The following is a 24,498-nucleotide window of genomic DNA, read 5'->3' as shown; positions in this document are numbered from 1 at the left end:
TATGTGTTACCAACAATATTAAATTTGTAACAACTTGTATTCTACATCAAGGGCTTCATCTTCACCGTAAATATGTGTGTCCTTTGCTTGTTGTTTATGCTTGTTAAATATCGTGTGTCCTTTCACCTCCCAATCGAACCTCATCCCGTCATCCGTGTTCCGATCTTGCTCAAATTTTAAGTACGTTAAATATGGCTAACATTTGGTCCAATTAAGGAATAAACGCAATTACCTTTCCAGCTTTCCTCTTCCTCATTCCCCCAAATTGCAAAACCCTAACTTCTTCTTCCTCATTTCCCCCCTGTGCTCTTTGTCGGTCGTCTGTCCGCAGCGGCGACGACGACCTTGAAAGTAAGTGAATTTGGGGATTTTTTTTGCTAATACTTATCAATTTGGGGATTTTTTTTTGCCAAATCGTTGAATTTCATATGCTAATGTACATTACGAATTGGGGATTTTTTGTAAATCGCTTTTTGCTAAATCGTTGAATTTCATATGCTAATGTACATTACGAATTGGGGATTTTTTGTAAAGCTGAAGATTGGGGATTTTTTCGCTAATTTACTTCTCAAGTTCTCAATTTGGGGATTTTTTATGCTATTTCGTTTAGTCTTCATGATTTTTTGAATATGGTTATTATACTGATTATTGAATTTATCATTCATTCATCGATTTCATTCTGCATTTATCATGTGTGTGTAGCAGACTAGCAGTATATACCATGAGTTTAGAGTCATTGATTCATGTGTGGGAAGTCACAAAAGTCGTCTGAAACTTGTTCTTCTCTAATAGAAGAACATGTTTTAGTTTGATAATTGAGTCAATAAGGTTAGATTTTGTTGAATTTGGATTGATGTTCATTAATTCCATAGCTTTTGTAATATGACTAGATTAATTTCATAGCTTTTGAAATATGACTTGAAATATGACACGATAGTAATTCCATAGCTTTTGAAATATGACTTTTGAAATATGACTTTTGAAATATAATTAGAATTCCATATTGTTTATTTTCGGGATGTTCATTAATTCTGTTGGATTAAAAGAAATGTTATGTGGCCTAGGGGCTTAGTGAAGGTTCTAGGCCATGCTTAGAGCCCTATAAGTAGGGGACTTAGCCTTCATTTGAGGCATCTCAGAAAACACTTGTACACTCTTTCTCAAGCTATCAAAAAGCATTCAGTTAACATTCTCTTATCTTCTCACATTCTCTTAGCTTTCGTTGCACACTCTTGCTTAAAAAGCATTTCGGGATTAAGCCTTGACTAGCATCCAAGGGAAGGAAGTTAGTGGGCTAGCGTGCTCAAGACTAGGGGAGTTAGTCAGCACGTGACATTATGCTCTCTTGACTGTTTACTGCAGCAATTAGAGGAGCATTTTTTTTCAAATCCAAGCACATCATTCTAATTTAGGGTTTTAATTTTGGGGTTTTAATTATCAATCGAGTCAATTTTGATTGAACATGTGGAACATGTGGCATGCAGGAGATCCACCCTGGTTTATAAATGTTGTTGAATTTGAATATGGAACATGTGGCATGCAGGAGATCCACCCTGTTTATGGATTTTTGTCTGAAAATGTTGAGTTTACTCGGAAGTGCGAAGACGAGGGACCCCCTGCTTTTGCAATACGACAAAAGGTGAAACAAGAATGCCTTTTGGGTTTCAATAGTACAGTTCAAAGACGAGGGACCCCCTGCATTTTAGGTTTTCTGGTAGTAAAGAGTTGTGTTTGGAAGGAAACCTTCCAAACACAACTCTTTGCTATCCCAGAAAACCTTTCTTATGCATTTTGTTATCGAAACTTGAGAGAGATATAACCAAAATGATGTGCTGGATTTGAAAAGAGATGCTACATTTACAAGTACCTAGTGTCAGTAAGGCTCTTGGCTCTTGATTCTGATTCTGAAGGATTTGGTCTCACTTGAATGCACAAGAAGGAGGTATATGCTCATCTGATCTTACTATCTGTAATTTTGATCAATTTATATGGTTAAATTATTTCAAAGATTTCGATCAACTTTGATCAACCTCCTTAACTTCCTCAGTTCTCCTTGCCTCATTCTTAATTCTTACCTATCCTTCTCCACCACCATAAATGGCTGCTGAGTAGGATACTGCAGATTCGCAATAATGAAGATGAATAAATGGTATGATTCTATCTTTAATTTGATCAACTTTGATCAACCTCCTTAACTTCCTCAGTTCTCCTTGCCTCATTCCTCCTTAATTCTTACCTATCCTTCTCCACCACCATAAACGGCTGCTGAGTAGGATACTGCAGATTCGCAATAATGAAGTCACAGATGGCTTGGTGTGATAGAAGCGGATAAATGGTATGATTCTATCTTTAAATTTCCATTCAAATAGCTAATTAGTCTCTTTAATCAAATTTTAAATTTGTAACAACAATATCAACGTTTGTAAGAGTAATTTATAACAAAATTCACAAGTAAATAACAACAATTCAGAAATTGATAACAGCAATTTATCACCAGTTTATATTAGCAATTCACTAGTTTATAACAACAATATTAAATTTGTAACACCAATTCAGAAGTTTATAACAACAATTCACAAGTTAGTAACAACAATATTAAAGTTTATAACAGCATTATACTTAATTAGTCTCTTTCATCAAATTTTAATTTGCGCGCATTGCATTATATACTTCATTTATGAGTTTGGAACAACAGGTATAAACTTTTGGAACATTAAGTAATTAGTGTTGAAGTGTAACAGTTCGAAAAAGTATTGAAAAACTTTGGAAAAATATTGATCACCGTATCGAAGCCAAATCATTTTCTCAAAAGAGCCCATTATAAGCTACATCCTCAAATTTCACTTCAATTTGGTTGAGACATTCCAGTTAGGAGTCAGTTAATTACTTTGGAGGTAAACTTGAGGATGTAGCTTCTGTTCGTGACATTAATAGTTTAGTAGCTGAAAGCAAAAAACTTACAATACAAAACTTACAATGGGCTCTTTTGAGAAAATGGTGTGGGATCGATAAGGTGTCAATATTGTCTCAATCTTTCTATACATTGCTTGTAAGTTTGACATGCCAAAGTATAGAAAGAAAGACATAACAGATCTTTCTATGACTTTAACAATAACAACCATGATATACAAGGTAATATAATATAAGAGTCGATATACAAGATAGATTATATACAAGGTAAAGTAAAACTAAATTATGTAAAACTAAATTCTCCATTGAGATACAAGATAGATTATATACAAGGTAATGTAAAACTAAATTATGTAACACTAAAAATTCTCCATTGAGATTATATACAAGATAGATTATATATAAGGTAATGTAAAACTAAATTCTCAATTTATACTCAATTTATGTCACTATATTCAATTTAGGGTTTTTAGGGTTCTTTGAAGTTGGATAATTGAACTATTGGAGTCTAGTTTGATAATTGAGTCAATAAGGTTAGATTTTGACAATCTAGTGTTATATCGTGTATTTAAATTTAATTGTCAGACTGTATATAGCTTGGTGGTGGGAAGGCTGGGTTAACTTGTACAAGTGAGAGTACAAGTTATCATAGTCTTGTTTACAGTGATATAGCTTTTCAGTTATCACAGTGGCTGATTGTGAAGGGTTGAGATCATTGATAGTGATTAAGAATTGATCTAATAAATGCACAAAGTATAGGTTTTGGTACCAAGAAGGCTTGAAGTAGGTTGTAATAACGATTTAGTTTTTATAAATTAGCATCAATGATCCTATCATTGTACAAATGTTGTTGCACCGTGATGATGCTGTTGCACCTACGTTCACCATTCTTGAAAAATAATGGTTGTTGAGTATGCAGTCACTGTATTCAAGACAATAAAAAAAATGAAAGAATGGTTGTTGAGTATGCAGTCACTGTCTCAAGGTCCACCTCTGTCATCATTCTCTCTGTTAGAACAAGAAGTGTTTCAGGCCCCACCACCTACTGAAAACAAAGGGGTAGCACAAATATCTACTGTAGCAACCAACCCCTCACAGCAGCCACAATTACAGTCACTGTCTCAAGGTCCACCTCTGTCTCAGGCATCAACACAGCCTTCCCGGCCAACAGTTACTCCGACTGCATCGAGTCAAGCAAAGGGCAAAGGGCAAAGAAAAGGTCCCTGCTGCTAAGGCCAGGAAGCAGAAGACCAACTCAATGAGTAGGAATACTGCAGATTCGCAATAATGAAGATGAGATGGCTTTGTCACAACAATATTAAAGTTTGTAACATCAATTCACCAGTTTGTAACAGCAATTTTATGTCAAATGTTACCCTATTCTTTCATATAACTTTAAGAAAATAAAGATTGTGAAGGTTAGAGTAGTGAAGGAAAATCCCAATGATGTTTCTTACATGATAAAGAGAGATTTTGCATTAGGAAGGTTATTGTTTGATAATCCAGGAAGCAGAAGACCAACTCAATGAGTGGAAAAGGGCAAAGAAAAGGTCCCTGCTGCTAAGGCCAGGAAGCAGAAGACCAACTCAATGAGTAGCAAAGGGCAAAGAAAATTGTCTCTTTCATCAAATTTTAATACATCTGTTAATTTCAAACAATCACTGTCTCAAGGTCCACCTCTGTCTCAGGCTGCACAGCCTTCCCAGCCAACACAGTCACTGTCTCAAGGTCCACCTCTGTCGTCATTCTCTCTGTTAGAACGAGAAGTGTTTCAGGCCTCTCAAGGTCCACCTCTGTCTCAGGCATCAACACAACCTTCCCAGCCAACAGTTACTCCGACTGCATCAAGTTAATGTTCCAAAGATAAATTCTCATTGTTCTTATTGTTTCTTCCTTATATTCCTAACAAATACCTATTGTTCATATTTCTTCTTTATAATTGAACTTTTACACTCCTTTCTCTTGTTTATTGAAGGATTACTTTGCCAAGTTTTCAACAATGGCAGCAACGCTGGTAAAAAATGTGTCCATCTATAGAATATGAATTTAGCAACAATGAATTTAGCAACTATATTATTATTGTTATAAACTTCTGTCTTATTATTATAAACTTCTATCTTATTAATATAAACTTTTAGTGAAACCAGTTTGAAAGAAAAGGAAGTTCAGCTACAAGTTCATCTATTCTCCTTGAAATTGTTTCACCATCTCACTCCTGTACCCTCCCCCCTCTTTAGCATATTCCCTCTTCAAAAATCAACCCCACTGAAATGTAGATTCTAACGCTGTTGTTCATACACATAAAACAACATAAATCAAATCTAACAACCATCCCTTTTAGGACTTCCTCAAATAATATACTGTTGTTATAAATTCTTATAACAATAATCGTAAAGTTTATAACAATAATCTAATCTGGAGTATTCGGGACCACATCAATATCCTGGACCCCATAATCATTGGCAGATATAAGTAGTTGATTTACGAGGATTCGAGGCTTATCCTTCTTGGAGGCTTGTAGAAACATCAAAACTGGCGTGAACTGCTTATTCATTATTAGATCATTATAGATATGGCTTGCCCTCGAAATATCTAAACTAGAAAATTCTTCACCTGGCACCATTAAAAGTAGTTCGTCTGCAACGCTCTTCATGAGTTCACTCGACTCTTCAATGGTATTTAGTTCCACCTCATAACGGTTTTCCCAAGTAACTGATGTGCCGGAAGTGGGTTGTACACCAGGTACATATTTTTCAGGTGCACCAAAATACGGAAAAATGGGGACTATGCAGTAGCACTGCATATGCAACAACCACACATAAATATTTGAGGGTTGTGTAAACTTATATATCAATTTGAAGGTTGTAATGATCAACTTACCCTACTTTTATCCGCACAGTTGCACCATTGTAAAACTTTTCCCATTCCAATCAAGTCATTTACATGGCGGGTAATAATATCTACGCATCTTAATTCGATTTCCTTGTTGTACTTGCGAGCAAAAATTTCCCACAATGCTTTGTCACTCCAGGAATACTTCTGAGAAATAATAAGAGGGAAGACATATTTGTCTATCACATATAAATAATGTTCCTTCTCTTCTTCAATCATCTGTCAATAAAAATCCAAGAGAACAAGCTTATCATATAAACAATGTTCAACCATATAAACATTACTAAATCTTTTTAAAAAAAAAATTATCTCAACATATAACCGTAAATAACAATCCAGCAAGAAAACAATAACTTGGCATCCACACAAAACAACCACATTTCCATCAGAAGTCAACCAATACAGCAGTAGCACTGCTGCAGCACCAACAGAGCCGAGGTAGGGAAGGAGCCACTACAACCACAGAAATAGAGTCAATTTCATCCCAAAACTAAACTTACCCAGATTTCATTAAACATTACTAAATCTTTTAAAAAAAAAATTATCTCTATCTCTCTCTAATCCCATATACATATATGTAGTTTTTGTTTTAATGAATTTATAACTTTTTTAATTTTCCCGCAAAAATCAAAAGAGACTTTGTAGTAGGAGATTGAGAGAGTATAGTTTAAATACGTCACTCCAACTACAACATTATCTGAATTCATTTCAATTTCCTATACAATAATAGTCAACCAAACCAAACCACTGTTTACATGTGCTGCTGTGCACCCCATTTCCTGCATTCCTATCCAAACCTCTATTTTATTACATTCCGTATTTCCGCGGGAATTTTTATTTTTTAATTCATCATTTTTCTCTCTCCTCCAATTCCAATTTCTTCCCTTCATTCCTTCAATGGCGTCTTCTGAAGATCAAATCACCTTCAGAACCAAAATCCTTACTCGCCATCTCAACCCAAATCTCGATTCTTCACCTTCATCATCACCCAATCTTCTCTCCTCTTCGCCATGCCTTTCCTACACTCCTCCAGAACTCGTCGAATCGGAAGCAAATTTCGATACCAAGCAAATGCGATCTATATTGGATTCCCACAACATCAACCACCGTGACTGGTTGTACAACATCATGATTCAAAGCAATCTGTTTAACCCTTCGATTCACGGTCATCGGAAATTTGTTTGCCCCGATTATAATCAATCTATGGAACAACAAAGGGAGATTACTGTCAAGCGAATCGAGTATTTACGTGATTGTGGGGTTTTTTTGGGTTGGCTTACTGGTGATTCGGAAGAAGATGAGCTCCGTAAAATGGCGTTGAATGAAGTTTTGGCGATTTATGATCATTCTCTTGCTATTAAGCTTGGTGTCCATTTTTTTTCTCTGGTAAATTTTCTTTAATTTTTGCGAAATTCATAAATTTTATCACCATTTTTACCCATTCGTTTTATTTTATTTGAGGTCTTTTTTTTCTTTATTAAATACTAATACGAAAAATTCTAATTTATCGAAAATTGTGCGATGATTCAAATAAGTCATCAGATAATGAAGGGTAAATTAATTTTAATTATTTGCGTGAGCGGTGGTATTTGTAGTTTTATGGATGTTGTAATTTACTAGGAATTTTTTTTAGTAAAATTGCCAAATTATATATTGAAAATCAAGGACTTTTAATAGGATTGATTACTCACTCCCTCTGTATTTTATATTTTTGTAGGTGAAATCCAAAATTAATTTATTACTGTAATATGTAATTGTAGGCATACATGTTTGGGAGAAATGTTTCACTTAAAAAAAATACAGAAGGAGTAAAAGTAAAAATAATACTGTATTAAGTTTTTGATGAACATTATCACGAAAGACAATAATATAAACGAGATTTGATTTTGATACTGTACCACGGTCAAGCTGACTTCTAAACACATCACTCTTGTATATATTATTTCTGTTGGTAATGTCCAAAATTGATTTTTCTGTTCAAGTTTGTTGGATACGTGTTAAATAGGAGCTTGCATTTGCTGACTTCCAACTACTAGCAATACTTCACCTACCCCCTTGCATCAGCTTTTGATATAGAGTAGTTTAAGATACTAGTTCAGCAAATTGCACAAACCCCATTTAAAACTTAAAAGTCAACAATTTTTTTTCCTCACTCTTTAATGGCTTCTCAAGAAGAGATGATCACTTTTGATACCAAAGAAATGAGATCCCTTTTGGATATGCACAACATCGAAGACCGTGATTCGCTCTATAATTTGATTATTCAGAGCAGTGTGTTTAATCCAAGAAAGATAGGCAGCAGGATTTTTGTTTCCCCTGACTATAATGAGACTATGGAACAGCAGAGAGAGCTGACAATGAAGCGGATGCATTATTTGGTTGATCATGGGGTTTTTAGATGGTGGATTACGGAGGGAGGAGCGGCAGTTGAGCTTAGGAGAATGGCTTTGAATGAGGTTGTTCAGATGTATGATCACTCCCTTGCTGTTATGCTGGGGGCTCATTACTTTCTGTGGTATGGGATTTTTGCCCCCTAAATACGCCTACTTTGATGATTAAGATAGAATTTTGTGGTGAAGATCATTCAATTTAATGGTTCCTACTTCCTAGTATGGGAAATTGTTGTTTAACTATGACTTCTTCCTTTCCATAATTTTGTGAGCTATGCTGTGGTTTGCTAGGACGGGTTATTTCCTTTTTGCTGACTGTTTTATATTTCAAATTTGGTGCTTGGATAGTACAGACATCTAATATAGTTTGATTTATATGCTTAATGATGATGATTTAGAGTTCCTGTGCAGCTGGATTTGGGGAGTATTTTATGTGGAATTTCAAGCTAGTTTATTTAAGAATTTATTATGATGACATTATTGATGTCACTTATACTAACATGGAAGATATTTAGCTGTTAAATGGTTTTAGGGGATCCAATAAATAGACATCATTCAGTATAATTCACTTTTTCTCTTAAAAGTGGAAATGTTATCTTTTTCTTGATGCTACATAGTGGATTTCATATCTTGCGACAATGAGAAGGGGATTTAATTTCTATAGTTATATGTTTACTAATTACTTTTTATCTAGTTAAGATTTATCTTTATGCAATAATAGGAAAGTTAAATACGCCTACTTCAGTAGATTTTAGTTAATTCTTTTCATTGGCATTCTGACTCCCTCAAGTTGATGATACATGATATTAGTCATGATTTATTCATTATGCATAATGCACCATTAAATAAACAGCCACGTCACTCTCCTAATGGCCACACTTTTGTTGAAAGCCTTACCTTTAGCACCCAATGAACAAATGCCTTCTAGAAGTGCATCTTACTAAGGACCACAATACAATTTTAATTTTCAATTTTTTTTATAAATGATGATGGGCTCTATTCAATTCTAGAGGGTTTTGGTAGCTAAATGTATTTATTTATTGATTCTAGTAAGTCTTTGGAATGGCAGTCAACAGTAATTAATCTACTAAAACAATTTACCTTTCTTTTGTTTTGTTTTCTTTTCATTTTTTTTTAAAAATTCAATTTTAAACAACGATACATCACTACATTCCTCTCCTCAAAATGTGTGCCAAGTTTAAATTGGACTTTTTAGTTAGTGTAGAGAGTATCTCTTAAGATCTAGTGTGATTGATTAAGAAGTTTCTCCATCCCCTTTTTCTCTCTTTGAAGGGTTTACTGGAGAAAAAGGATTTTGACTTGGAGGGCTTGGATTCTAAATTAGCATTGGAACATAGCTTAAAAATTCTTTTCTTCTTTCGACATCTTTGGATGAACAATTTTGAGGTTGCTGGGTCTTTTGATTAATCACTACTTTGTAGATGCACTTGTTGATGTGGGGTTCGTGTAATTTTGGTTTCCATTTCATTAATTCCATGCTATTATGCCTCTTGGACTACGACATCATCAATTGCGTCTTTCTCCTGGTAGGATGTATTTGGAGTGTCTATGAGTTAAATTGAACAGTGTAGTCTACATTTTTGGCTTATTCACAAGTTTTTCTGAACTTTATCCTTAAATTAAAGTAATTATTGGTGTTGAACTTAACAATCATGAAAAAGTTTATGGTCAAGCTAGTAAGCAAGTTGTTTACGACCTTTATGTAAATAATTGAACAGGCATACATGTCATGTTTGAAATTATCCTCTAATTTCGAATAATTTTGTTAGCTAGGTTCACTTGATCTGCAAACGAAAAGTAAACAAACTTTAGAGATACCAAAGCTCAATGCATTCAATACATGTGCACCTTTTTGCAACTTGATAGTCTGTATTCTGTAATTCTTGCTTTCTTCCTTTCACCAGACTTATTTATTTATTTTTTGAAGTTTTCTATTGTTCAATCATTTTTGTCTTCCTGCCCACCTACCTTCCAACTTCTCTTTATTTGACGAGGAATTTTCATTGAGGAAATCAGCTAAACTACTACAGTATGCCTATCGTGCTTTCTCTTTCCGCTCTCTTTTAAAACAGGTTTATGTAGTGGACATCCACACATGTACCCTTTTCTTGCATGTAAATCGTTTTTGGGCTCTGCTTTTACCTTGCCAAAGCAGAATATATTAATCTTCAGGTATTCATGGATTTCAGGGGTGGTGCAATCCAATTTTTTGGCACAAAGCGTCATCATGACAAGTGGCTGAAAATTACAGAGGATTACAGCATGAAGGGTTGCTTTGCTATGACTGAGCTGGGGCATGGAAGTAATGTAAGCATGATATTCTTCATTGAATTACTTTGATACTGTCGTTGTGTGCATTAACTTGTAAAGTTCTGAACTTGGTTGTTGATGTCGTTAGGTCAGAGGAATTGAAACAGTCACAACTTATGATCCAAGTGCTAAAGAGTTTATCATCAATACTCCATGTGAATCAGCTCAAAAGTACTGGATCGGAGGAGCAGCTAAAGTATGGAATGGATTTCTATCTCTTCTTATCTTTCTTGCTTTTCTTTCTTGTTGCTTTTACCATATGTTGATGTTCGTTTTCTGTAATGTTTTTGTAGCATGCAACTCATACTATTGTTTTCTCACAACTCCATATAAATGGGAAAGATGAAGGTGTCCATGCGTTTATAGTGCAAATCAGAGATGAAGACGGCAATGTTTGTCCAAATATACGTATTGCTGATTGTGGTCATAAAATTGGGTTAAATGGCGTTGACAATGGCCGTATCTGGTAATTGGTGATGATATTTAGCTTTTATTGACCGTGATTGTTTTAGTCATTGAAGTATCATGTTTATATGTCATTTATTTTTTAGGTTTGATAATGTTCGCATACCTAGGGAGAATTTGTTGAATTCAGTTGCCGATGTTTCTCCTGATGGCCAGTATCTTAGTGCCATTAAAGACCCTGTTCAGGTTTTTCTTAGCTGGCCTTTTGATACTCCCTTGAATTTCACTTTTTTATCCTGGATATCTCCTTTTCTGAATTGATTTTTGCTATGGAACGTAATGGAAAATCAATGTTATCTTCAGTTGTCTAATTTTATGTGCTTGGGTTTTGTTCAGAGGTTTGCAGCATTTCTTGCTCCATTGACATCTGGACGTGTTAACATTGCAGTCAGTTCCATTTACGTTGCAAAGGTTATTGATGCCTCATGCTTGATATCTTGTAATATGAATTTGTTTTAATTTTTTTTTCTTTTCTTTTTTTTTTTTTTCCTACTTGTTTTTGTTGAGTTATGTTGGCATTTTTTATTAGGTTGGTCTAGCTACAGCTTTAAGGTATGCTTTGTCAAGACGAGCCTTTTCTCTGGCACCAAATGAACCTGAAGTTTTGTTGCTCGACTATCCAAGCCATCAGCGTCGACTCTTGCCTCTTCTTGCAAAGACGTAAGTCATCCATTTAGCGGTTTTGCAATAGTAAATCATGATGCATCTTGTTTCCTACTCTTAAAATGTAATTGATTATTTTGCTCATAAATTCATAATCTAGGCATAGAATTTACATATGATTGATAAATTCCAGTTATATGCCTAATTATATGGTTTCTGGATTCGACTTGGTATTTTTACTAATTAGCATTTGTTTTTATTGCAGATATGCAATGTCTTTTGCTGGGAACTATCTGAAATCTATATATGTGAAACGATCACCTGAAACGAATAAGACGATTCATGTTGTTTCAAGTGCCTTAAAAGCTATGCTAACTTGGCATAACATGCAGACACTTCAGGTAAATTTAGGCAATGGTGAGTTTTAATTTCTATTTTCCTGCCTTTTCATCAAAACTGATGGTATTTTTTATCGTTACTTTTCCAGGAGTGCCGTGAAGCCTGTGGGGGCCAAGGTCTGAAGACTGAAAATCGTGTAGGTCACTTGAAAGGCGAGTATGATGTGCAATTAACCTTTGAAGGAGACAATAATGTTCTCATGCAGCAGGTAGCATCTATTTTCTCAGCTTTTCTTGGCCATTCATTCATCATATGCTCAAGCTGTAGCTTTTGTGCTGAAGCTTATCATTAGGCGGAAATTGATTGCAGTTGGTAGTCATAGCAAGTGAATAAGTAGTACTCAATTTGTGACCAAACACACCTAGAACTAAAAATTAAAGCAGGTGTTTGAAGTCTATGAACTGCTGACAGCTGCCAGTCTATGAATTATCGTTATGCTTTGTGCATGATTTTTCGTTTTATGCGTTATTGTTGACAATTTGTGGACAAACACAACCTACTTAATTCAGGCAGCTTTGCTTAGTATGATGAGAGCTGAGAGCTAACCGGCCTTTCAGGTTTTGCTTTTTTCCCCCTTCTTATATGGCGATTATCTGGTCTACTACTGCTGTAAGGAGGTTGGAGGAGAACACAAAATAATGAACAACTCACCCAACCTATAGATTAGGAGAGATGGGATCTAAAACACATGGTAGCTTTACCATTGAGCTCTCCACATGGTTATCTGTTTTTTGGAGTTATTGTTGTCTATTTGAATCCAGTTTGTAGGTCAAATACTGTAAATTTGGTTTTTGATTTTGCTCAACATGTTTCTGATCAAAATCCATCACATTGCTAAAATCTCAGTAATCTATTAACATTTTGATTCTTTGCACTCTTTACTGAAAATGCAGTGCTTAATGTTAGATATCTGGTTTAACCAGTAGCTTTTATTTTATATGTAATTTTTATTTTTTGGTTATGGAGTTTTGTTGTGGACGGTGTTCCTAACGAAGTAATGAATATTTAGAAATTGCAGTATGTGTCTGAAACTGAAAATGGTAATAATAATGATCTGCTTGCGTATTACCAATTCTCCTAATAATATTGGCAATGATAACGATCGGCTTGCGTACAATTTGTTGATCCAAAGGGGAATGGTAGTGGGGCTGTTGGTCACGGTGGTTAAAGTTGGAAGAGGAGAGGGTTGCTAGCAGTGTCCTGAGGAGTAGTGGACAGAAGTCTAGCTGTCTAGTTCAAAGGTAAAGCTAGCAGCAGGGACTAGATAAGGGGCTTGGTTCATTATTGGGCAGGGTAGGGAGGTTGGGCTAATAGGTGCCTGGGCTAAGGTGTTGCACAAGCAAAAATGAAAAAGGGGCCCTAAACTAAGAAAACGTATTTCATACATAATCCACCAACATAATATTTTGCCCCTTATATTGTTGGATTATTAATTCGAATTATTTGATCATTTTTCTAGTCACTATATTAAAACTTTGTCGGGTGCCATAAGATCGATATCAGATGAGAGAAAAAGAGGGCAAGATAAAAAGTATTGGCATGTTCTGGATATAATTTAAAAGAATAAATAAGAAAAATAGTACTGTAGATGAATTTTTTTAAATTTATCAATTTTTAAAAATAATTATATTTAAAAAAAAATCAGATTATATAAATATATTTATTATATTGATGTTTTGGTAACAAATTCCTTGTATTGCATAAATATACACAAACTTTCTTATGTGGCTAGTGTGGCAAGCCACATTTTTTTTTTTGAAAGAATGGTCGGAATTACTTGGTCGGGGGTTACTTAGTCAGTCAGGGGTTACTTATTCGGTTAGTGAGGGATTACTTGGTTAGGGGTTACTCGGTCGGTTAGGGGTTACTCGATTGGTTAGGGGTTACTTGGTCAGGAAGGTAAGGGTTAATTGGTCAGGGGTTACTTGTGTGTTAGCTGGCCACACGGTGTGGCCAGCCACACACAAAATAGTTGGCGATATAATATAAAAAATTTGCACCATTTGATGGGCTTAGCATTAATTTCTGAGATAAGGGCCGTTGATTATCTAGAGCCCCACGATGAATTTCCCCAATTATTTCTCTAAGTTCTCTCTCTAAAAATAAGCTATGTGTTTACCTTCAATTGAGTTGTCTTCTTCAACCTCTAAACAGTCTTAATTTTATCAAAGCAGGACCTATCAAAAGGGGGCCCCTGAGCGGTCGCTTAGGCTGCTCCCCCTTATAGCCGGCCCTGGGGAGAGGAGAGAAAGTAATAAAAAAAAGTTAAATAAAATTGGGCCAATTTGAAGTGTACACATCATCAAGTTTACTGTCTCTACAAGTTCACAAAATAATTAGACTGTTTTGACAATGGTGGCCTTATAGTATGGATCATTTATAATTGATACTAAGGATTATTTATTCATGCACTTGAAACAACTTTCTAATTGGTTTCTGCCTTGGTGGTTCATTGTTAAGACAAGTCAAATAGCAATCGGTTTTTGCTTCTCTTTAATGTTGGGGCCTAAAGACCTGAGGATTGCTTTTATTATGTCTGTCCAGGTGAGTAAAGCATTGTTTGGGGAATACTTGGCTACTCAAAAGCAAAATAGACCATTTAAAGGATTGTGGTTGGAGCACATGAATGACCCCAGCCCTGTTATTCCTGCTCAACTGACAGGTTCTATTCTCAGAAGTAGCCAGATTCAGGTATTCACTTTACAGAGGTTGGTTGTATCTCATTGATATTTTTTCAAGAAAGTCATATGTTCATATATAATATATTTATTTTTTCTTTTTTTTCAGACTGATATTTTCTACCTGAGAGAGAGAGATCTGTTAAAACGTTTTGTAGCTGAAGTTTCAGCACATCAAAAGCAAGGAAGAAATAAAGAATATGCTTTTGCTTTGGTGAGGATGCTCATCTTATATAAAGATCAAACTTATTGTAGATAGAACCTAAGAAAATCCGTGCTGTTGGGGAAGAATTTTTTTTTCTCCAGGTCACAATATAGTATCACTTTCTTTCTCTAATTCAAAGAATCTTATTTTCCAATCAGGCTTATCAGCTTGCGGAAGATTTGGGCAGAGCTTTTGCTGACAAGGCGATTTTGCTTACTTCTATTGAAGCTGAAGCTAATGTTGCTGCTGGACCACTTAAGGTAAAGGATTGCTTTGGACATTTATGTTTATTTTAGCATTTTGTATATTATTAGGAAAACACAGGTGGGATGTGATCATCTATCATAACTACATAAGGACCACTCACATACATGTAATAACTTACAACATACATCAGGCCTGCCTATACTTTTTTGAGCTTCGTGCTGGGATGTTCTATTTTATTATACCAAAATTTTGAGCTCACCTTCTTCCCCTATTTAAACCGTTACTGTTACAAGCTACCATTACCTGGGAACCCTTGATTGAGAATATTATTAGTTATCCTACTCCACCACACATGAGACAGATACAATGATCATGACATAGTCACATAGATGATCAACAAAAAATTAGAAGGATATCGTAATGGAACAAATGTTTCATACGTTCAAACCACAGCTGAAATTACTCCTGTGTTGACGAATTCAACTTCTTAATGCCTTCTTCAATTTTACTCTTTTAGGAAGTCTTTGCTACTTTTGACTCTCAATGAGAACATGTTTTGAGTTTCCCAAACTAAAAGAATTATTGTCAAAAACTGCCTATTAAAAGACTACTTTTGCAAATAACTACCACTATAAAAAACCTTCGTCAAACTACCCTAAATACCCAAAAAGTTTGGGTAGCACTACCCTATAATGGTTTTCGTCCAAAAATTCAATTTACAGTCTCATGTTTATGATTTCCCTCTAATTTCTACATACAAAAACTAGCTATGAACCCTAATTTATAAATTAGTCGCCAAATTCACAAATCTAAATCACCCAAATTTTTTGAACCTAATTCCCAAAATTAACCAAACCTAATTTTATCCCAATTTGATAAGCCATAATTCAATTACCTAATCCCCAAAGTTTTAAACCCTAATTCCCAAAACCCTAATTTGATCCCAAATTGATAAGCCATAATTCAATCCCCTAATCCCCAAATTCCCAAAATTGATAAACATAATTTCGTTAACTGATAAACCTTAATTCCCCTATATCCAAGTTAATTAAGAAGTCCCAGCCTCAAAGAATTGCCAGCAGCTACTGCCTCGAAAGACAGCCTCACTCTGAAGTGCTTCAGGTTGCATGGACGTGCTGGCTCTGCTACGGCATTTTATTGCTTTCTACTTTGCTTCTTCATTTCTTCGCTGTCCCATTTCTTAGCGATACTTGAGCCACAACTTTAACACTCCATCGACTCATTCAAAATCTGCAAACCAACCCCAACATCTTACGATAAAATGCATCCCATAGAGCCGATAGAGGGTTGTTCTTGTATAAAAAATGCATAAAGTGACAATATCTGGAATTTCTTCAACCTTTTATAAACTGCAACATGTAGTACCTTGGTTCTTTAACAGTTATGTGCTTCCTCTTTTTTTTCCGTCATTTATACTTGAAAGAAAAATATAGACATATGAGATCTTGTTAGATTCGTCTTAATGGTATAGTTTATTAGTATTTAATTTTTTTAACTTTTACAAATGCATAATTAAAGATATTGATGGTCGAAGTTATGCATTGGCGAACGTGAAATATAGAATGTTGTAACTAAATAAAATGAAGGAATTTTGTATTAAGACACCAAAACCATAAACTAGCTGTGCACATGAATTAGACTATTTCAGTGCAAATTTTATCTAAACAGCTTGGCCGTCCAAGGCCCCATTATCATTTTAGCATAATGTAAAGTAAGCTAAATATTAAGATACTAGTAGGCTTGATATAAGCTAATTAAGCCCAAGTCTAGTCTTCATTGATCCACAAACAGGATGAAACAAAGCTAGACCATAAAATGCTCCCTTATATGTACATTGTACAGTCACGTGCATCATTACTAATGTATTACAAGATTTTATGGGTGAAAAGTGGCTAATATTGTTATTAAATAACAAATCATCTGACTGATGTTTGAGCTGTCTGTTTCAATACCGGATTTTTTTTCATATTGAAATCGGGTCATATTTTTTTTTTTTGAAACAACATCGGGTCATATTTAAGTTTATGTCCTTCTCTAAATTTCCAAGTATTTGGGCATGCTTCTAAATTGGATTTTCTTATGACATGTTTGGTAGGCAGTAATGAATGGTGTGCACTGATGGTAATGATAATATACTTGCATGCATTTATGACTGGTATATGATGATGCAAGTATCATAGTATCCCTAAATACTACGTATATGCTTTTGTTTACAAATTTCATCACTATTTTTTTCACTTTTCAATTTATGAATAAAAACACAAATTCGGTGTTGGAGGAGTACAATGATACATACTCTACTAACATTTTTATACAAAATTACATATAAATTCATGATCATGACCACTTTTGCATACATCACAATCAACCGAATGGGCTATTAAGGTTTTGACCTTTTTGAAAGATCCTATATTATTACAATATTACTATATGTTATCAAGATTAATCGTGCTTTAAATGTGCAGGATGTGTTAGCTTTGTTACGAACATTGTATGCTTTGGTGGTCTTGGAAGAAGATGCTTCATTCCTTCGTTATGGCTACCTGTCTGTTGAGAATGCTGCTGTGGTGAGGAAGGAAGTGATGAAGCTCTGCAGTGAACTGCGTCCTCATACTCTGGCCTTGGTCAGTTCATTCGGTATACCAGATGCGTTCCTGAGCCCTATAGCGTTTGATTGGATTGAAGCAAATTCATGGTCCTCAGTTCAACAGTGATAGTGATTCAAATATTCAGGAACACCGCTTTGTGGTTTTCGGTTTACAAGTAGATAGTGAATGTTAGCTACAATATGTATCTTTTCAAATAGATTGAAGATCATACAATCAGGTAACTGTAACCATCAGAAGAATGTGCCCATTTTCTCACTTTCCTTACCCCCACCCTCTTTTTTTTTTTTCCTTGTAAACATTTAACTATCAGTTCTCTTGGATGTAAAATAAAGGAAAATTTTCACAAAGGTATTATTTATTTTTGTTAACACGAAGTAGACAATATTATTAATTAACTAATAGGGATTACAACTTTTAGCCTCAATCCGAGAGCGAAATATGAGGCTAAATTAGTGTTCACAGTAGCTGATCTCAAGATAAAAGCAAAATTAGAAATCGAATTAGAATCATTACAAAAGCTAGAAATATGTACAAATAAGTAATAAATGCCCCTTTGAAAAACTAGATTAAACTGGTAGATGTAAGTAGCTAAACCAAGCTGTAGAAAAGCAGAGGGAACATCTGAGCAGTAAGAGCAACAAGCTCTTCATTGTAGATAGTTTTGATGGAGTCTGGACAAGCTAAGTGCAAGCGACATCCAATAGCCATGGAAAGACCAAGAACAGCTAGCTCATGTGCAACAGCATTGTTGGCCCTCTTCACATGCTTGATTTTTCACCACTGCTGCCATTTCGTGATGCAAATTTCTTCCTGCAGAGTTAAGAATAACCCGTATAGAGAGGGCATCTATTTCCACCTCTACCTCCTTCATTTCAAGTCTTTTAGCCATAGCTAAACCTTCTCTAACTGCAAGTAACAAAGCAGCAAATGCAGAAATTGCATTGTATTTACTTGAAAAACCCATGATCCAAGTGCCATCGTCTCTTCTAACAATTCCTCCTCCTGCAGCCACATTGATTGAGCACTTTGACCCATCCCGAGGGGGGAGGGCTCCAAGTTTTAAGGGTGGTCGAACTACTTGGCATTGCAGTTCCTTTTTCTTTTTCCTGCATCATGTGGTTAGTGCATTGATAGTCTACAATGTATCTACTGAAAACAACATTAGAATTGAACATTTTGAGATCAAAAACAGCAGTGTTTCTCTGCCTCCATATATGCCAGATTGCTATTTAGAAAGTCATTTTCCAATGACTGTCATAAGCAAGATTGAAATTAAGCCATTCATGCCAATCCAAACTAAAAAACATTGGTATCCCATAAACATTGCTAACCCATAGCCATCACAAAGGTATTATTTAGAGCATAGGCATTGGTAAACCATTCCAAGTTTCAACGATGATCTTCAAATTTATTTATTTATTTATTTTTTCAATATCTCTCTCTTCCACCTCACCATGATCAAATCCCATGCCCACTTATAAACTTGTACTCCCACTGTCTGCCCTTAATTTTATGGACATAGATTTTCTCCCTGGCTATTATCCTACTCCACAATTTGCATTTATTAAAAGTTTTAATTAAGTAATTGATCATGAATTATAACCATCATATACTAAGCATAATAATTAAGTTTTTATGCAAAGTACTACGTTATTTAGAAAAATAAAATGAATAATGAATGGCAACATATGTTATGATTATACGATAATCTAATATTTTCAATGATACATAAGATACTACAACAAGGGGGTTGTTCACTGACTCAAGACCATACCGAAATCTCAAATAATATTTATTAACACCTACACCCCCTCCATATATAACTACGTATTGTTAACTTGTGCTGACTTTAGATTAAACTCATAGTGACAACTAGGTTAAAATCCCGTGCAATGCATGGTTGTTAAATATGTTTGACAATAATATTACAAAATGCTAAAGTACATAAAAGATAATTAGAAATATTTCATTTGGGTATATATATGGAATATGATTGACAAAATGGAAAGAAAATATCATAAGGTATAAATAGTTTACTTAAAGAATTTGCAACAAAAAAAAAAAAAACGCGAAAAAAGCGGGAAAAATTTTCACAAGGTAATGACAAGTGTTATAATAATATATAATGTCTTGTATCATAGTGACAAGTGCAACACCAACTGATATAAATCTAACCATGTAAAGAAACAATAATATATTTGTATGTGACAATAAAACTTGTGCTACTGACTATAAATTAAATTCATAGTAAACACAAACCAGACAAACCAACCGCCACTACTAGAAATAGGCCGTTTTTTGAGGGAATCATTCCGACGGACGTAATTTCCGTCGGAAAATTCCAAATTTCCGACGGAATTTGGGTCTGTCAGAACAATCCGTCGGAAAATATAGGTTGCGACGGAATATCCCTCGAAAATATTCCGACGGATTTTTTTTCCCTCGGAACTTTCTTATTCCGACGGAATATTCCCTCGAAAAATATCTTCCGACGGAAATTTCCGTCGGAACATTTAAATTTCGAGGGAAATTAAATCCGTCGGAACATATAAATTTCCTACGGATTTTATATCCGTCGGAAAATTACGACGGATTAAAATTCCGTCGGAAAGTTCCGACAGATTTGACCCCTTTTCCGACGGAATGTTGTTTTTTTGAAAAAAAAAACAAATTAAAACCCTAAACATACGGACCCCCTCCCCCATCCCTATTCATTTCTTCTCTCTCCTCTTCTTCTCTTTCTCTCTCCTCTCAAACTCCCCTTTCCTCATTCTTTCCCCTTGGATCTCCTCCTTCTCTCCTCTTCTTGGATCTCCTCCTTCTCTCATCTTCTTTCCCCTTCTTTGACAACACCACCACCGCGACACAACAACGATAATAACCACACCACCGCTTATCACAACAACAACAACAACCACCGCAACGACGGAATACACCAGCACGCATCAACGATAACAACAACAACATTTAGATCTAGGTTTTTTTTTTTAAAACAATTCTGATTATAATTAATTTTTGATATAATTGTAATCTTTTTTATATTAATTTCAGAATATAATTGTATGTTTTATTTATTTTGTTCAATTTCAATTGGTTTTGTTTATTTTTTTCGATTTTTTTTGTTTGGATCTGGGTTTGGTTTATTCAGATTTTTAGTTTTTGTTTCGATTTGGTTGTTCTGGATTTTATTGCGTTTTTTCGTTTTTTTTTTTCTTTTTTTCTCGGTGTGGTGGTGGTTTTTTCTGTGTAGGTGAAGTACGGTGGGGTGGGTGGGTGTGCGTCGGTGTTGGTGGGTGGTCTGGGGGTTAACGTTGTTCTGGGCAGGTGGGTGGGTGTGGGTGGGGGTGTCTGGGCAGGGGTGGGTGTGGTGGGTGGGTTGGTCTGGGTGGGTGGGCTGGTGTGGGTGGGTGTGGGTGGGGGTGGGAGTGTCTGGGTGGGGGTGGGGGTTGTTCTGGGCAGGGGTGGGTGTGGTGGGTGGGCTGGTCTGGGTGGGTAGGGGTGGGTGTGGGTGGGGTTGACGTGTGTGGGGGGTCTGTGGTGGGGCGGTGGGTGATGGTGGGCTGGTGGCGGGGGTAGGTCTGGGCAGGTGGGTGGGGGGCTGTTTTTTTTTATTTATTTTTTTCCGACGGAATTTTCCGTCGGAACCTTGCGACGGATTTTCACTGAAAGTCAACAAAAGCGCCGATAGAACAAAATCCGTCGGAATAGACCTTTCCGACGGAATATCGCAAAATACCTACAAAGGGTCTTCCGACAACGCTTTCCGACGGAATTCCGTCGGAAATTGGCATTTCCGACGAATTTTCAGGGTTTTCCGACGGATTTTTTTCGTCGTTGATTGACTGTTTTTTAGTAGTGCGCCCTCCAACAAGTCATCGTTAACTCCACCTCACATCCTCCAATACACCACCAAGGTTTTGCTAATGACCAAGCCAAATTTTGACATTGATCAGGAGGGAGGGATAACTCAAGTGTTTAGAGCTTTCCTCTCACTTTTAAGGTGATCCAGGGATCGATTCTCATCACTCGCACTCATAGTTCTCTAAACTCTATAAAAAAAAAAAGAAATTGACATTAATTTAAAGAGAAACACTTGGTTTATGAAAGTAAAATTAGGGGTAAGCAAACCGGGTATTCGGTCAAAATTTTAGGAATCAGACCCGAAATTGGTAGGGATCGGGTTCTAAAATTCAAAATTGGAATTGAAACCACTTCAATCGGGTCTTAAAATTTAGGAATTGGAAATGGAATTGCCGGATACCGGTTCTGGTTCCGAGGTACCCACTTATGTACATACTTGTTAAAATTTAATACTCCCTCCGTCCCATAATATAGTTGTTATTTGTGTTTTTCACAGTATTTAAAAAATAGGAGGACAAAGTGGATGAAATACATTCAAAAAAAGTGAAAAGTACAATTACAGACCAAAGTTAGAGAGAGAAAGTGGAAAAAAGTACAAGGTATGTTCAAAATTCAAGGGTAATTTAAGAAATACCATGAATAAAGTTAAAAAAATGAGGATATAATAGTCTTTATATACTATCCACAAATAGAAATAGGAAAGACATTTTGGATCTCCAAGATAGGTAACCAGGAACTATATTATGGGACAGAGGGAGTACAAATTATAATACTTATTATAATCCATTTTCATTTTTAGCATTCAATACTTGTATTTATATATGCATGAAGCTATTTTATTTATGTTAGATATTAATAATATATATATTTTTTATTTTACTAACTAGTAACATTCAAAATATTTTTGTTTTTTAAATATACTTACTCCCTCCGTCCCCGAAACTTCGACCCTTATGGCCTAATTTTAGTCCCAAAATGTTCATCCCATTTGCATTTTAATACCCTTTAATTTGCAATAATATTTGTGCAAAATTAGCTTCCCTATGCAAATTTTGCTTTTTCTATATACTTTTAGTACTTTCTCTCTCAACTTTTTTGCAATTCCAATGTAAATTTCCCTTTTCAATGTATTTTTCTTAGTTTCCCCATACACTCTTACACTTCCAATTTAACTTCTTAATACCCGCGAAATCAACCCAAAAGGGTCGAAGTTTCGGGGACGGAGGGAGTAGTATAATATATATAGGGTAACCGGATATCCAACCGGTTTCGGGTACAAAAATTTTAGAATTGAAATTAAAATCGGTTGCAACTATTTTTTTAATTTATCACCCGAAATTGGAATCACTGGGTCCAATTTCAGTTACGGACTTGCCAATTCCTAATTGAATCCGATTCTAATTCCGGCATCCACAAATTTTTGAACCCTTAATTTCATGCCTAACTCAGCGTTACCCCTGTAAAAACGAAACAACACACGATGCTGCATGCTGCTGGGCTAGTGGGCTGAGCCTGACTCAGTGACTCACCTCCTTGATGGCGTCCTCCGAAGATCAAATTCCGAACCAATTCTCTCTTCTTCACCTTCATTATCATCCAATCTTCTTTCCTCATCACCATGCCTGTGTTACACTCCTCCGGAACTCGTCGAATCCACGGCCATTATCGATACCAAGCAAATGCAATCTATCTTACACTCCCACAGCATCAACCACCGTTACTGGTTGAGCAATCTGTTTGACCCTTCGATTCGCGGTCAACAGAAGGGAGATTACCAACAAGCATATGGGTTGGCTAACTGGTGCATCGGAAGAAGATGAGCTTCGTAAGATGGCGTTGAAGGCGATTTATGACCATTCCCTTTGTATTAAGCTTGGTGTTCATTCTTTCTCTGGTAATTTTTCTTTAATTTTTGCGAAATTCATAAATTTTATCGCCATTTCTTACCCATCCGTTTTTTATTTTTTTTATCCTATTTAGAATCTTCAATTAAGAAAAAACTTTAATTATGAAGATTTTTTTTTTTTTTTTTTAATAAACACCACTAAAATTCTTATCATATTCATTTAAATCTGTACAAAAATATAAATAAGACATAAGATAATAGAGGGTGTAATTTATTTGAATTATATTTTTTAATTTTTTGTGTGTAGTGGTATTTGTAGTTTTATGGATGTTCTAGGAATTTTTTTTTTTTAATAAAATTGCCAAAATAATTTTTTGAAAATCAAGACTTAAAATAGGATTATTACTTAACGTTTTGACTTCTTGCACTATTGACCTAATTAACTTTAGCTAATACTCCCTCTGTCCCTATTTTTTTCCCCATTTGATTGTGCATGGTCTCCAAGACGTGTATTAAAACGTCTATAACTTTATTTTCATGTAAAAATTATAAAGACGTGATATTAATAAAATATACAAAAAGACGAATCTAACAAGACCACTCATGACTATATTATCTTTTATAGATCAACGGTTATTTATGGTCAAAGTTTTCAGAGTTTGACTCAAAAAATGGTAATGGGGCAAAAATAAAGGGACGAAGGGACTTCCTTCGTTTTTTTAAGTGTCCCATTAGGGTGTGCGCGGAGTTTTATACAAAAGAGTAAAATAATACTTACCTCCGTTTTTTTAATTAACACGTATTCTTTTTAGGAAGTTTATTTTTAGTTGACACATTTCTATTTTGGGTAAGTTTTATACTTTGCATTTACTAGTGTACCCCACTTGTTTTAATATTCTTTCTCATTCTCTCTCCTCTACTTAATATGTGTGCCTAAATTAAATGCGTGAACTAAATAGAAACGGACGAGTATATAAGTGGGTATGATTAGGATTAAAAAGTTTGGAAAAATAAGAGAAAGAAATATAAATTGGGACCACTTGGTATAATGTGAGAGGAAAAAATATTATAATATGATGGT

General features: G+C 35.2%; 1 protein-coding gene and 1 pseudogene across 1 annotated transcript; both read left to right on the top strand.

The window, feature by feature from the left end:
- The first annotated feature begins 3,810 nt into the window (after positions 1-3,810).
- Positions 3,811-4,763, top strand: LOC110700231. Its single transcript, XM_021877739.1, has 2 exons — positions 3,811-4,129; positions 4,582-4,763. Exons 1-2 carry the CDS (start codon positions 3,811-3,813, stop codon positions 4,761-4,763), a joined length of 501 nt encoding a protein of 166 aa, XP_021733431.1.
- A 1,822-nt stretch (positions 4,764-6,585) lies between these two features.
- On the top strand, positions 6,586-18,057 carry LOC110700179 (annotated as a pseudogene).
- Positions 18,058-24,498: the final 6,441 nt, after the last annotated feature.

This window comes from Chenopodium quinoa, unplaced genomic scaffold (genome assembly GCF_001683475.1).
Source record: "Chenopodium quinoa cultivar QQ74 unplaced genomic scaffold, ASM168347v1, whole genome shotgun sequence".
Taxonomy (NCBI): domain Eukaryota; kingdom Viridiplantae; phylum Streptophyta; class Magnoliopsida; order Caryophyllales; family Amaranthaceae; genus Chenopodium; species Chenopodium quinoa.
Note: the sequence above shows the minus strand (reverse complement) of the source record. Positions and strands in the feature narration are given on the sequence as shown.

Bases quoted from the DNA above. Each gene is read 5' to 3' on its own strand.
- LOC110700231 (XM_021877739.1), top strand. From the start codon at position 3,811: ATGGTTGTTGAGTATGCAGTCACTGTATTCAAGACAATAAAAAAAATG. The intron at 4,130-4,581 runs GTCCCTGCTGCT...CACTGTCTCAAG, and splicing joins GGGCAAAGGGCAAAGAAAAG to GTCCACCTCTGTCTCAGGCT.